Source organism: Ipomoea triloba, chromosome 11 (genome assembly GCF_003576645.1).
Source record: "Ipomoea triloba cultivar NCNSP0323 chromosome 11, ASM357664v1".
Classification (NCBI taxonomy): Eukaryota; Viridiplantae; Streptophyta; class Magnoliopsida; order Solanales; family Convolvulaceae; genus Ipomoea; species Ipomoea triloba.
The window spans coordinates 12,987,813-13,003,685 of NC_044926.1; the positions used below are offsets into that span (position 1 = coordinate 12,987,813).

Here is a 15,873-nt window from a genome sequence, read left to right on the forward strand (position 1 = left end):
TCTCACCAGTAGGGGAACCACATTGGGGGCAGCTTCATTTGATCCTAGGGTGTTAATAGAATCACAACTAATTGCTCTGATCTTCTTATATGCTCTGTAATACCCGAGATTTTCTTCTTCCGATGTTAACTATTGATCACAACATGATTTTTGAACTATGTGACTATGAAATGAAAGTTTTATGTGTTTTATTTTTAGAGAGTAAATTCTCAAGTATTATGATTTGTATGAATTTTTTTAAAAGGGCAAGAATTGGCATGATTTAGTTTAGAATATCCTTTTTGTGAAATTGGTTAAAGTTGATCCAAATCAAATTTTGAGCTTTTATAAAGAGTATGAATATGTCAAGAATATGGTTTCAAAACTTGTGGAAATATTTTTGAGATATACTCAATATTTGAACCCAAGTTTGAGATTTTTGATAAATTGATTTTGGTCAAAAGATTTTGAGAGCCTAAGGGTTATATTTTATTACATATAATGTTTTGAAAACTGATGGAAGATATGTGACTTGGAAATTGTCGAGTATTCAGTTTGATGCTGGATACTAGGGCTATGCCCTGTTGTGGAGTGGTTAGGTTATGCCTACTACTAGGGTCTTTGTACCAGGAATATTCGATAGGACAAATCCCCGGATACTAGGGCATTCATTGTCCTATTGAGATTGAGGAGTGGTTAGGTTATGCCTACTACTAGGGTCTTTGTACCAGGAGTATTCGATAGGACAAATCCCCGGATACTAGGGCATTCATTATCCTATTGAGATTGAGGAGTGGTTAGGTTATGCTTACCACTAGGGTCTTTGTACCCTGTTTTGAGGAGTATTCGGTAGGAAAAATCCCCGAATACTAGGGCTAGTAACTTCCCGGTGAGGCTTGGAATCCTCACTTGGGGGTGTGCACACTTAAGGTTAGAGTCCTGTTTCCATTAACATGGGAATTTTGCGAAGTGTCCAGCGTGGAGTTGTTCACTAGGGCCTAAGTATAAAGAACCCTGTCCCATTATGTATGTGATGTGCTTCCATATGTATTTTGTGGTGTGCAAGTATGACACAAAATAAAGTTTTTGAGAAAATTTTATAAGTGATGATATTATGAAAAGTTCCATATGCTTTTTGATATAATTATCTATAAATTGTATTTTTCTGAATTAAAGTGCAGTGCATCCGAGTTTTTAAAAGAAGGGGGTAAAGTAAAGTAAATTCTTATTTTCTAAAATTGTTTTCTTTAGGAGCAAGCAGTCTCTTACTTAGCAAGTGTTGCTAACCCCTTTTCTCTTTTATTGTTGTTATTGTTGCTTATTTGAGTAGCAGGAAAATCTGATGATTTATGCTAGTATGAGCGTGGTAGGACAGGCAGCTATTTTGGCGCTCGGGACCTAGTCTTTAAATTATGTTTTTCAGGACTTGATTTAGTATTGTTTTTGTTACAGGACTTGATTTAGTATTGTTTTTGTTAAAAACTTATGATGAGGACAAATGTAATTTTTTTGTTTTGGTTTAACCTTGCATCTAACCTTGTTAGGTTAGGTGTGGCGATAACACCCTTATGATATGATGAAGTTAGTTTTTAAGCTTCCGCAATGATCTTAGGGTGCGTTTGGTTCGCATATGGGAATCGGAATCGAAATCGGAATGGGTATCAAATACGTAGTAAGGGTAATGAGTTTTGGTGAAAGTATTTAACAAGATTGGTAGTTGGGTGGAATGGGAATGATTACCAATATTGCTGTTTGGTTATGTATAATCCTATAATGGGAATGAAGATTTTAAAAATACAAAAACAAAAGTTCAAAAAATTGATTCTAATATAATAAATACATCAAGAACACCAAAATAAACAAAAATTAAAAATAAAAATTTAAAAGTACTAATCAAACTTTAAAATCAAATTACCAATAAAATTTAAAATACCCATTCAATATAATGATAAAACATCAATCATTTGCATAGCAAATTCAAACACCCTGCTCCTATAAATAGTTTTAACATAATAGAAAACTTGTTCTATGAACTAGCAAATTCATACTAAAGCAATAATAAAAAAAGAACCAATAATTTTAAACTTGTCTTCATCCACAAAGTAGCAAACTTGTTCTATGAACTAGCAAATTCATACTAAAGCAATAATAAAAATAAAAAACAATCATTTTAAACTTGTCTTCCTCCAAAATAGCAAAACCACCCGCAGCAACAACAATCCAAAATATCAACCAACTTTACCACTATGGATGAGAAGCTGAGTCATGCATAGATGGATACAACAATGAAAAAATATACTGCCTCTTGTGCTCAATATCTAGTTGAGAAAATAGATTTAGTGCAGAAGAATCCTTTAGCAAGATGCTTGCAGCATTAAACAATTCTGAACTAGGCAAACCAAGTGGTGAGAGTTGCTCAACCACCGTATTAGTCCTTTTTTTCACGCATCTGTTATCTATTGTTCTCATCTGCTATAGTCGATGCAATAGTGGCAAAATGAGTTGACATCCCTTGAAAAGTAGCACTTAATTCCTTTCTCAATCCCTCATTTTCTTTGCATCATTACTCCTTATTGCTGCCAACTTCTTTCTTTTCTTTGATAATTCACTATCTTGGCTTCTGGAAGTTGGTGCCTCAGACTGGTCATCCTCAACATTAAGGTCATCCAAATTAATTGACATAGACTGGTCTATTTCTAAATCAGCTTCCATCTGTCCAATTGCTTCTTCAAATACCAATGTTCCTCTCCCTGTAGCTCTATCTTTGCATAAATAGTTTCCAAAACTTCCAAGGAAATCTCAAGTCCCAAACACCCTTTGCCTCCTTGTGTGTCTAAAGTAATATATAATATAATGTTAATATAATACATTGAAAAAATATAAGCATATGAAAAAAAAAAAAGAAGTATTATACATACCTGAATCCAACTTAAATACCATTGTCGTTCACACTTGATTTTCTTTTTTCTTTTCAGCATCATCCCATTGGCATCCACTTTGGTTACACATTTCAGTAATAGCATGAAATTTATTCTTTAACCACTTTAATTTAGAATCCATATGTGGATTCACTTGTTTTGAAAAAGTTGACAATTTAACAAGAACTCTTTTCATAACTCACCCATATACTCATTCCTAAAACCACCGTCTAATTTTCACATTGGATCACATGACATCTCTTGCAATGAATCAATCAATGCTTTGAACTCTTCATCAGTCCAAAAGCATTTATTTTTCCCCTACCGCGAGAATGCTCAAAACTTAATGGTTCATCTGTCTCCATCTTATGAAATATGAAAACAGAATTACAACTGCATACATACATACAATTGATAAGAAATAAAACAGAATTAGAACTGCATACATGAAAATTGCAATGAACACTTAAAGAGAGAATTAAGGGTCAAAAAAAAATCTCTAGCAATTTCAAATAGAACAAGAGTTTAGAACTGAAAATACATAATTGATAAGAAATAAAACAAACAGAATTATAACTAAATAGCTAGCTATTTTTATATCTCCAACTATTAAACATGTCTAAAGCTAAGTTGTTTCTAAAATTAGCACATTCGTCATTTGGTTGAATACTAGTCACATATTCCACTTCATCCTCCTCATCGTCAGTTTCATTATTTGAAGCTTCTAGATCCTCGATCACATCTTCCTCTCTTTCTTCTATAATTGTGTTCCTTCTAATTAAGTTATGTAGGAGACAACAAGCTATAATGATGTTCACTTGAGTCTTGATTGGAAAAAATGAAGGAGATGCAAGAATCTTCCATTTTCCCTTAAGGAGTCCAAAACATCTCTCTATGACATTTCTAGCTCTAGAATGTTTCATATTAAAATACTCTTCTGCAAATTGTGGTTGTCTACCATGAAACTCATTCAAGTGATAGCGTTGCCCTCGATATGGAGCTAGGAATCCCTTAGCATTGCAATAACCGGCATCAACCAAATAATAACAACCTTCAAACACACATGTATCCAAAATTAATATCTATGAAAGGTATTTGGGCAAATAAACTGACAAAGTATTGATATCTACCTTGAGGGACTCTAAGGCCATTAGTTCTAGATATAGCATCTCGAAGTACACGTCCATCATGTGCCGAACCTTCCCAACCAGGTAGAACATATATAAATTCCATACTAGGTGTACAAACCCCTAACATATTTGTTGCCAAACTAGCTTTCCTAGTTCGATACCTTGATTTGTCATCAAATGGGGGTGTAACTCTAATTAGAGTTTCATCTAAAGCACCTAGACAATTCTAAAACTATAAATTCAGCAAAAAAGCTAATTAGTTTACACATTTTAAGAAAAGAAATAAAACTAGTATTAAAAAAACCTAATAGTTTACCTTAAAGCACTTCCACCTATCATCTTTGCAATTATCCGTAATTGGCTCTGGAGTTTTAAGCAACACTCCATGCAACTTCAACACAGCTAATAAACACCGATTAAATTGACGACTTACAGTTTCTCCACTCCTTAAAAAGTCACGTGCTATTGTCCTATTTTCCTTATGATGAGCCAATATGTAAAGAAACATAGCAACAATCTCTTGTATTGACATGTTCCTAGTACCTCTTAAACCACCAACATCAGTAACCATCTCACATAATATATCAAATGAGTGTCTATTCATTCGAAGTTCACTCCTACAATATCTATCACTTTCCCCAATAAGTGAGAATATATATTTAATTCTAGACATTGATTTTTCAGTTGCATCTCTTAGACTACGCCTCTTCAATGTCTTATAAAGAGTAATAAAGTAATACCACAATGTAATTAATTCCAACATAGCCATAGCCATGGCACACATAATTGTGATCATGCGAAACCGCCTTCGCGTTCTCAAAACAATTGGGAGACGACTCATTTTCTGTTTCAAACAACAAATAATAAATATTTTTAGAAATAAGAACTATAATAAACACTGAACTCTCTTGCAGGTTTCATTTCTACAATCCTCATTTATGTATTTGCTGTGAATATGACCCTTATTATTTTCTTAAACCTGTTAGTCATGCATGAAAAGATTTGTTTAGTTAGCTAGGTTAGTCAATCACCCAATAACATACATGGAAATTTAAAGTCACTAAACTCTATATGAAATTTCCATGTATGTTCAAATCTGCTTGTTACATAGCCAAGTATGTTCAAAACAAATCTTTTCTTAAACCTGACAGGTTTTAATATAAGGCAATGCATGTATTATTCCAAATAAAAATATTAAAATAGTAAACATGCCAAGTATGTTCAAATCTGCTTCAATTCCTCAATTTTTGAAACCAAAACCAGAGATGCAGGGAGCTCATTTATTGCCATATCATTAGCAAATATAAGAAGCAGAGATGCAGGGAGCTCAGGCAAAGAAAGTCCACATAGTAAACAAGTAGACAAGTAGTGTTAAGGCCACAAAATAGGCCCAAATCTAATTTTTTTAAAGCAAATTTCAAAGACAAGAAGATTTGCTATGCTTACACAGTCACATCAATCTGCAAATTTCATAAACATAACATTTCACTTGAACCAGGAAATGGTTTGCAGCTTAACATGTCCAAAAGGTCAATTAAAAGAAATATAGGTGAAGTTCACGAGAACATCTCTTGTTCTTCCCCTGGCAATCACCCCATACTGGATAAATTGCTTAAACCCAGAACCAAGATGACCCAAAACTCAAAGGGTTTAACAATTATTTGATTTTTAAAGAAATTTACGAAGCAAATTCATAATATTAACAATGGATCTGAGGAATTTCAATGTTTAGTTGAAATAAATATTAACAATGGAGAAAGAGGATGAAGGTAAAGGGAGTGATACTTACCTCACGTCAGCAAAGCTCTGGGTAGAAGGAGGCTATGGAGTCATGGAGTCTTCATAGTAGCGACGGGCGTGAGAGGCGACGAGCGTGAGCAGCAACGGAGATGTACTGAAGATAGAGAGAGTCGACAGATGTGAAAGGGCGGCTGAGGAAATTAAACCCGTTTTTCATTGGGGTATGGGTTTTGTAAATAAAGGGGTATTCCATACCCATAATAACATCTTAACAACCCATTAACCAAACATTAACAATCACTATCATACCCATTCCCTATTTCTAAACCCCCCAACTAAACACACCGTTAGTAAATTCTTAATAAAGAAAAAAAATTTAAGGAAAATTTGGTAAAAATTTGGTCTTGAAAAATTGGGGTGTTAGCTGGTCTGATCTACTGCCAGATGTGAGTTATCAAGAAAAAAAACAAGTAGAGTAGTTAATGGAATCACAATTAATTACTTTGATCCTAGCTCTAATGTGCTCTGATCAATCGCAATAAATCCTTTCTTCGAGACTTTGTGTCCCAATACTATGCCCTCCTTGACCATGTAGTAGCACTTTTCCCATGAGAGTGCTAAATTCATCTTTTGATATGGCTTGAGGACCTTTTCCAAATTCATTAAGCAATTATCAAATGTTTTCCCAAAGACGGTAAAATCGTCCATAAAGACTTCCATAAAGTCACCTATAAAGTCTTCGAAGAGTACTATCATACAACACATGAAGGTGGTCGGACCATTGCAAAGACCAAAAGGCATCTGTCTATATGCAAAGGTACCAAATGGGATGTGAAAGTGGTTTTCTCTTGATCTTCAAGTGCTACAGGGATCTGGAAGTAACCACTCATCCCATCAAGAAAGCAATAGTATCCATAGCCACTTATTTTTTCAATCATTTGGTCAATAAACGGTAGAGGAAAATGGTCCTTTCGAGTGGCTTCATTCAACTTTCTGTAATCGATGCACACACACCACCCTGACACTTTTCTTATTGGAATCAATTCTTTATTCTCATTCTCAACCACCGTAATACCTCCCTTCTTTGGCACTACGTGGGTCGGGCTAACCCACGTACTATCTGAGATGGGGTATATCACCCCCACATCCATTAGCTTGATAACCTCATTCTTTACTACTTCAAAGGTATTCGAGTTGAGTTGCATATGTGGTTGGGCTACCGGCTTTGATCCTTCTTCTAGCAAAATCTTGTGTGTACAAATAGCCGGATTGATTCCCTTGAGATCGGTCAATTTCCATCTAATTGCCTATTTGTTTTCCCTCAAGACTCTCACAAGTTTTTCTTTTTCCTCTTTTGAAAGGTCTGTCGCAATAACAACAGGAAGCTCTTTCTCTTTCCCCAAGTAAGCATACTCAAGATGATCAGGTAGCAGCTTCAACTCCCCCTCTTCTTTTTTCCCTCTCTCTTTTTCACTCTCACCCTCCTTTTTCTTTTTGTCAACACATTCCCCCCCCCCCCTCATACTCATCAAATACAACCCTTTCACTTCTAACCATTTCCTCCTCAACTTCGCCAATGCAATTCATATTTTCAAACAATAAAGCATCATGCATATTATCAATTGAATTAAAGCGATCAACCTCTCGGTTCAAAGAGACATGCAAAGTATGTAAATCATGGTCATATTCATTCACACTATGATCATTGGTGCCCTTAGGACATTCCCAATCAAAAGCATGCCTCTTGACATCTGGCACCTCACATAGATAATCAACTTCTTCATGTATCGACTTGATGAAAGAGCATTCATCCCCTTCCAAGGACATCAAAACTAGCTGACGCGTCATCCACTCGTATGACGAGCTTGCGCTCCCCAACATCTATAAGTGCTCTTGCGGTAGCCAAAAATGGTCTACCCAAGATAAGAGGCACCTCGACATCGGGATCCATATCGAGGATAACAAAGTCAACTGGGAAGATAAATTTGTCATCCCTCACCAACACGTCCTCCACAATACCACAAGGGTATATGGTAGATCTATCCGCAAGTTAGATGCACATGCGTGTTAGTTTGAGGGTCCCCAAATTTAGCTTCTGGTATAGTGCAAAGGGCATACAATTAATGCTAGCTCCTAAATCGGCTAAGGCTTTATTGAAGGAAGTCCCCCCTATGTTGCACCGAATCGTGAAACTCCCCAAATCTTTGAGTTTCTAGGGCACGTTCTTATGCAATATAGCGGAGCACTCCTCCCCTAGAACAACGGTTGTCGATTCAACTAATTTCTTCTTATTGGACAAAAGATCTTTGAGAAACTTGGCATACCTCGGCATCTCTTCTAGCGCATCGATGAAAGGCATATTGATGTGAAGTTGCAGAAGCATTTGGAGGAACTTGTCATATTTTGCATTATCAACACCAGTGCAAAACCGTTGCGGGAAGGGAAGCCGTGCTTTTGGAATGGGCGGTGGTTCTTACACGACCTCCTTCCCCTTCTTGGAAGGTGGAGGTTGTATCAGAGTTCTCTTCTTCTTCCTCGTCCTTGCTTGACTCATCTTTCTTGGCTTCGGGAGAGCTTGCTTCCGTCCTCGGCTCTTCATTGGTTTTGGTCTTCTTTTGTGGTGGAATAGCCTCGGGAAGTGCTTTCCCGCTCCACAAGGTAATGGCATGAACATCCATTTCTCCTTGTGTTTGAGCTTGTACTTGAAGCATGTCCATCATCTTAGCAAGGGTGATTTCAATTTCTTTGAGAGGGTAAAGGGTCTCTTGGCGAAGATCTTAGATTTCTCCCAACACTTGCTTTATAATAGTTTCTTTGAGGTTGGCATTTTCTTCTTTCGTTTCATTGATAAGGGTGTTGAGGCGCTTCTCAAGGTCATCCCGCTCATTGTTGGTCAAAAAAGATTTCTCCGAAGCCGAAGGAGGATAATGTTGCGGCTCAGCCTGCTCCACGCACGAGTCCACGTGTGGACTCAGGCGTGGGAGCCTACTGGAATTGTTCCATACCTCATCCACGTATGGACACGGACGTGGGAACTCACTGGAATTGTTCCATGCCTCGTCTACACGTGGACACGGGCGTGCAACTCACTGGAATTATTCCACGCATGGGGCTGGCGTGGATGAGCTGCTATCTACGAAATAGTTGTGGTTTTGATTCCTTGGCTCATGGGGGGGGTGTTTTAGGGTAAAGTGGTGTCTCATATGTATGAGAATGATGAAGGGGTGAGTAGTGGTGCATGGCATACGCTCTTTCCTAATAATGTGGTAGAGGTGAAGGTAGTGGATAGTGGTAGGGAAGATAATAGGCATAAGATGGGTAGTATGGTGGCCGGTGGAGGAGGATAGTAAGGATTTCCACTATAGGGTGGATAACCGTAAGATGTTCTATCTTCAGGTGGTGGCGAATGATCCATATGCTCGAGAATTGTACCTACAAACAATGGTGAAACAAAGAAACGGAGCACAAGAGGTAGCTCCTTGTGTGGTTAGCTCAAAAAGTGTGTGTGCGAACAATTGTGCGGTGGGATGAAGTTTGCAATGGTAAAGCAACCCAAAGGAAAACAAACAAACTAACAAATTATCTTAGTAATCAAGGTAGAAAGTATAATCTACACCGTTTGTCATCCCCGACAATGGAGTTATTTTGAAATAGTAGTTTTCACGGTGGTGTAGAGGTGGTAAAACAGAGATGAAATCCCCGAGTGTCATGTTCACAAGGATGGCAAATTGGAGAGTTTACACGACCTATCTTTAATTACCAAGAAACTTGAGACTAAAAGAATAACAAAGCATTGGGTAAGGAAAGATTCAATTCAACTAGAGCGCGAGTAAGGTAAACAGATTGGATTAAGATTCCTCAACTCTTGCACTCTATGGGCTATGGTAAATGTTGAAATGACAATTGGTCTATCTAAGGAAACTATATGCCCTATAGCGAGTGGTGTCACACTCGAACTCCCAATCCTCATTCGGTTGGGGAATTTCATCGAACACTTAGTTTATGAGTTCCCTCCGGACCTCATCCTCCCGGATAGAGGGTGGGAGATGTGAGCATCTAGGCTCTCACACACTTGCGATATCTCACCAAGTGTGTGACCTCTAAATCTTGGTGAAATCGGGGCCCTCGATTCAACGAGATCAAGAAGGATCATACTCACAACAAAGATAGAACAAAGCATATTTAGTCTCTAATTTCAACAATTGAATTCATGAGTGCAAGAGTGTAGGTTTCCCAATCCAATCCTAGCTAATTAGCAACTAACATCCATGATCAAGATTAACATCACTCCAATTTCAATTCCAAAAGCAAAAGATGCAAGAAGAACAATATTCCAAACCAAGCTTCAAAGTGACAATTTGCAATCACAAGCTAGAAATTGAAAGAATTATAAAATAGGAAACGAAATGTGTTATCAATTGAAGTCTACAATTCAATTCTAAGCTTGATTCTTCTCTAGATCTCCTTCAATCCTTGAATTCTTCACTTTCTCTCTTTAAAATCTAACCTAAAGTTCTCTAATCTCAAAAATGTAAAATTGGAACTGAAGTGGAACTCCCTAACTTGCTAAAATTGCCCCCCTTTTATAGTCATGCGCTTTGCCATAAAATAGCCCATCCACGCCACGCCAGCGTGGAGCATTACTGGAAAAACCCCACGCCGGTCTTCACGCGTGGGACTTGGCGTGGAGAGGGTGTTTCCCTTCTCCTTTTGCCCCTTTACTTGCATAGTTTGGTTTTTGAGTGTGCCACGATCGGTCCATCTTCTAATTAACCCCTTGTCTCGTCTCGTGATCTCTTCGTGATCCTGAACCTATTGGATTCCTTTCAAAGATATTCTAAAGATAGCATCCTCACGAATGTTAGCACATCCAAGCATAATTACCACAAATTGTTTCACACGATAGGCATTAATCAATGTTAAACAACCCCTCAATAGACCCAAAAAATAGATACTTTTGGCACCTATCATGTAACGATTATGTTGGTTAGCCGTTGACTGCCCAAAAGTAATATAACCAACCGAACCAAGCTACTGATAAGTCTTTACCCCAAACTTGAAGTGATTATATCTTTTGTTTCAACAACTTATACAAATTTGAATAAACTATTCTACTAGCTAATTTTTATATTCTTTCCCTTCAATTTAACGTCCATTAAATGAATATTTAACTAGATGACCAAATCTCGAACAAAATCGATAGTCACGGGACAAATTATGGTCTAATTATGGTCAAATTGAAAGTATAGGCCGAATAAAAATTGGTAAGTGACAATAGTCAATGAACCATTCATGGAATTAACTCTTAATGCTAATAATAATATCTTAAACATGTTCTTAATTGGTTAAGCATGTTGATCCATTAAGACACCAATTTTTAAAGATTTTTAACGGGTCAACCCGTTAATGACTCAAGACATGTTAAGACTAAACACTAATTGTTATTTTTGTAAATCACAATATTTATGCGCTATAACTTGAATGCGGAAACACAAATAATAATGAACCACATGTAAATAAAATCAATCAACTAAACAATTTTCATGATCATGGATTTTTAATTAAAACAAGAATAAGGATAAAAACTTACTTGATTCCATTGGAGATGTAATCTCTTACTTGAATAATCAAGAATGCTCCACCTCTCTAATCTGTATGCCTTAATCACCTCTAGATGATATGGAGACGGGAAAACTTATAGAGTAGAAAAACCATATAATCCCTATAGTTTTCCTGGGTATTTATAGATGTGATGAGAACCCTCTTTCAAGAGGATTGGGAAACCTCCTTTTAGGAATAGAAATCTCTTTAGGAATGTGAAACCTCCTTTTAGGAAACTCTTAACATTTTCCAACATACATCTTTTAATCCTTAAAAACTTAAATTTTAAAAGAATGAGATAGAGGGGATTTCACCTAGTAATTCCGCATTTATACATCACTAATCATCATCGTGAGTCCCTTATAGAATTACAACCTTTATTATATAAATCAATTTTAGGAAATAATTATTTCTAACAGTCTCCCACTTGATTCATATAAGCGTGACTCCTTTATTATATGAATCAATGTTAGGAATAAATTATTTATAACAATTTCCCACTTAATTCATATAAGTGTGACTTTAAAATTTTCAATCCTTAATTTGAGCTCACTTAATATGAAAATGTAGAGGTCACAACCTTATCGAACTTTAATAATGAAATCATAGCAGTTACAAGCCTGACATAGCATCCTGCTCCCTTCCATGTATTATAGTTAATAAGAATTTGAACCATAATACTAAGGTAAAATCTGAAAGTACCTTATTCTTTATGTTTTAAACAAGGACCAACGTTATCAATTCTGAATTATGAGTAAATAAATGATCAACATCAACAATAAAAAAATCAAAACTTGAATAGATATCTAAGAATATCAACAACCCAATGTGCTTATCAAAAATAAACCCATACATGTATGACATGATTAACCATTATACAAGGACTTTACCAATATGCTCATTCTACCAACATAGCCAATGAAGGTTTTGGGTGCCAATCCCTTAGTCAACGGATCCGCAATCACAAGATCGACACCAAAATGCACTATTGATACTCTTTTAATTTTGTATCTTCTCCTTAACAGACAGAATTTTCAAATCCATGTACTTGGTACCTCTAGTATATCTGTCGTTCTTTGAGAAAAATACACCTGCCGCATTATCACAATGAATCCTCAATGGTTTGGCTATAGTGTCGACAATGCCCAAACTAGAAATGAAATTGCACAGCCATGATGATTGAATTTGTAGCCTTAAAGCATGCTACAAAATCTACCTCCATAGTGGAAGGAGTAATGACCAACCCCTTCATACCTTTCTAAGATATTGCTCCACCAGCAAGTAGGAAAATATGTCCGAATGTGGAGTTTCTGTTATCCAAACATCCGCCATAGTTTGAGTATTGAATAACCTACAACTTCTAGGTTATTCTACCTTCTATATGTAAGTATGTGGTCCTTAGTTCTTTGTAAGTATCTCAGGACCTTCTTTGTAGTTTTCCAATTTATATCTTTCTAAAACTTTGTTAATGTAAGCCTTCTGGGATAAACCTAAAATCGCTTGTGATCTATCATGGAATATTTCTATTCCAATCACATATGAAGCTCACCCTTGTCTTTCATTTCAAAGTTCTTAGAAAGATATTCTTTAACATCACACATTATCCCTTTATCATTAACAACTAGAAGAATGTCGCAAACATATAATTCCATGATTACAAACTTGCTTCCATTAACCTTCATGTATACACACCTATCAACAATGATCTCTAAAAAAACAAATGACAATACAATATCATTGAATTTCAAGTACCATTGTCTGGAAGCCTGTTTTAATCCATAGATCAAATTCTTCAATCTACATACTAAATTTTCCTTTCCTTTGGTCATTCAACCTTGTAGCTGATCCATGTACACTTCCTCTTCTAATTCACCATTCAGAAAGGCATTTTTAACATCCATTTGGTGGAGCTCAAGCCAAAGCCAAAATAATTCTCAAAAAGTCTTTCTTAGAAACTAGAGAGAAAGTCTCTTTATAGTAAAAAATGAAAATTATTACCCTGTATGGCAAGGTTAAATGAGACTGGATCATTATCAATACTCAAGTCACTTTCATGCTCAAGTGCATAAACAATGTAGTCAACAAGAATGCCCGATCTTTTTTGTCTAGCAGAGCTCCTTAATGCCACTTCCTATTGAGGTTACACTTGATCATCAACTTGAGTTCCAACCTCATCTTCATTTATAATAGCTTCCTCATGTGTTTCTTGGATTTGCTAAGTGCTCTGGGTTGAGGCATGGGTGTATGGCAAATGGTGTTTCTTGGATTTGCTAAGTGCTAACAAACAAAAGACCCATCTTCAGCTGTCCATCCATGCTAGTGGCCCTTGGCCGTCCCTCAGACGGAAGTCATTTCTGGTAAATGACTTCCGAACTTTTTGTACTTCTAAACTTTTTGTTTGGAAGTTGTTTTCTGGAAAAAAGGACTCATTTTTCATGGTCAACAGAATTCATTTTCTGTTGACCGCATTTTTCGGACATTGCCAAACATGGAAAGTCCGGAAAATAATTTTCGAAAATCATTTCCCGATTTATCAAACACACCCTAAGTGAATATTAAGTTTTTCTCTGTCTCCTCACTTAATGTTTATTTTAACCAATGAATTTTTTTTTAATGGGGAAAATGCTATATGCATATAATTTAAAGGAGAAAAATGTCATTTTTTTTTAATTTGAAAAGTTTAAATGTGGTTGATTGAGATACCAAATGACCATGTAGTTCAGGATATAAATCCCAACTACCAAGATTCAATATGAATTATGATCCATGACATTTTTGTGTTCGATTTTGTATTGTAAAAAATTGGCCTATATATTTATACACTCTTATTTACCTTTAATATATATATATATATATATATATATATATATATATATATATATAATAAAAGTGACATTTTCCTGCTCATTAGACAAAAAAAAAATTAGTTTGGAAATTGAAATCAGTCAGCATAAGATTACAATTAACAAAATTAAATCATATTTAAGTGAATATCTTAAATTCGGTACGTGTATATATATAAGCTTAGCAAATAAAGTAATTAATGATTCAACCAGCAACCTAAATTGCACAGAAAATAGTGTGTTAAATTTATATATATAACTCATAACTGATTATATGTAAATAAATTTGGTATATAGAATCATTATATATAATTTGCATAAATAACTCATAACCTTAATAAAGTTATATACATTAATTTGCACGGAAAGTCATTACATATAATTTGCATTATACGTGGCTCATTCAACTTTCAACCTTAAGCATTATACGTATATATTGCATACAATGGTTCTTCTTAATTTTGGTAGATATATATATATATATATATATATATATATATATGTGTGTGTGTGTGTGTGTGTGTGTGTGTGTGTGTGTGTGTGTGTGTGTGTGTGTGTGTGTGTGTGTGTGTGTGTGTGTGTGTGTGTGTGTGTGTGTGTGTGTGTGTGTGTGTGTGTGTGTGTGTGTGTGTGTGTGTGTGTGTGTGTGTATATGTATATGTATATGTATATGTATATGTATATGTATATGTGTATGTATGTATGTATGTATGTCCTTTATAGGATTAAAAAAGTATATATATTATATATGTGGTCTTATTAAAAGAAATTGCAACATTATTTTTTAAATAAAAAAATTGTTCAATTTTTCAAGCTAATTTCTATTGAGTTACAAAAAGTTTGTATTGCTTTTTTTTTTTTTGGAAATGAAAAAAAAAATATTTAAAAAATGAACTTTGAAAATAATTATAATGAAGTAATTGTAGTATTCATTTTTTTTTTGGTAAAAAGAAGTGGTATTTGTGTCTTAATTTAAAAGAAAATAAAGAAAAAAGACAAAAGAAGTGTATATAATATTAATCACTAGAGAGAAAATAAAAAAAGTTGGAGAGAGAAACGTCACCGTTTCAGATTTCTATATAAAAAATTTGATAATTAAATTAACATTAATTCAATTGAGCTGAATTGTATAAATATGGTCAACTTGAAAAACAAAATTAAATGTAAAGGGATTTGTACTCCAGAAGTAAACAAATACATAGGAAACATGAGTGTGGTGAAATAATTTTTGTAATTCAACAGTTAATTATTGATGGAAAATATCGATCAACAGTTATAATGTTAATGAGAAATATCAATCACACTATTAGGCTTTGCAATGGTACTCGATTGGTTGTTATTGATACAATCTATTACACAAACACAATTCTTATTCATACTATAACCCAAACATTATTGGTTCTTACTAAATTAGCTGAACATGTGATAGAAACATGCATATTGGCTGGGTCAAATGCTGGAACAAAGGTACTAGTTAATATTACAGAGGTTGATCTCGAAAATGCAAGAAAAAATGGAAATTACAACAAAAAGATATCCACGAAGGATAATAAATACAGGAAATAAACCTACAGAAGGTTAAACAATCCTGAATTGCGGTTGAGGATGAAATCCGGACGAACTCGGGTGGTTGGAAGCACGAGTCGTGTTGCCACTCTCCTT

The 15,873-nt window shown here is 35.2% G+C and overlaps 1 protein-coding gene across 4 annotated transcripts; it reads right to left on the minus strand.

Annotated features, from left to right (window-relative positions):
• Window positions 1-1,942: 1,942 nt before the first annotated feature.
• Window positions 1,943-5,980, minus strand: LOC115995610 (protein ALP1-like). 4 transcript variants are annotated; one of them, XR_004093537.1, is made up of 3 exons: window positions 5,817-5,969; window positions 2,898-3,262; window positions 1,943-2,812 (listed from the first exon to the last, which is right to left on the minus strand). XR_004093537.1 is itself a non-coding variant. In XM_031234697.1 (3 exons), the coding sequence occupies exons 2-3, from the start codon at window positions 4,152-4,154 to the stop codon at window positions 3,482-3,484; spliced, it is 594 nt and encodes a 197-aa protein (XP_031090557.1). In that variant the 5' UTR covers window positions 4,155-4,871; window positions 5,817-5,980; the 3' UTR covers window positions 3,376-3,481. The 4 variants fall into 4 exon arrangements, 1 of the variants encoding a protein (XP_031090557.1); XR_004093536.1 differs by having other exon boundaries at window positions 2,898-3,290; window positions 5,817-5,965; XR_004093538.1 differs by lacking the exons at window positions 1,943-2,812; window positions 2,898-3,262 and adding exons at window positions 3,376-4,259; window positions 4,344-4,871 and having other exon boundaries at window positions 5,817-5,980.
• Window positions 5,981-15,873: the final 9,893 nt, after the last annotated feature.

Coding starts and splice junctions, on each gene's coding strand:
- LOC115995610 (XM_031234697.1), bottom strand. CDS start 4,154: ATGTTAGGGGTTTGTACACCTAGTATGGAATTTATATATGTTCTACCT. Junction 3,949..4,027: donor TGGCCTTAGAGTCCCTCAAG/GTAGATATCAAT, acceptor GTGTGTTTGAAG/GTTGTTATTATTTGGTTGAT.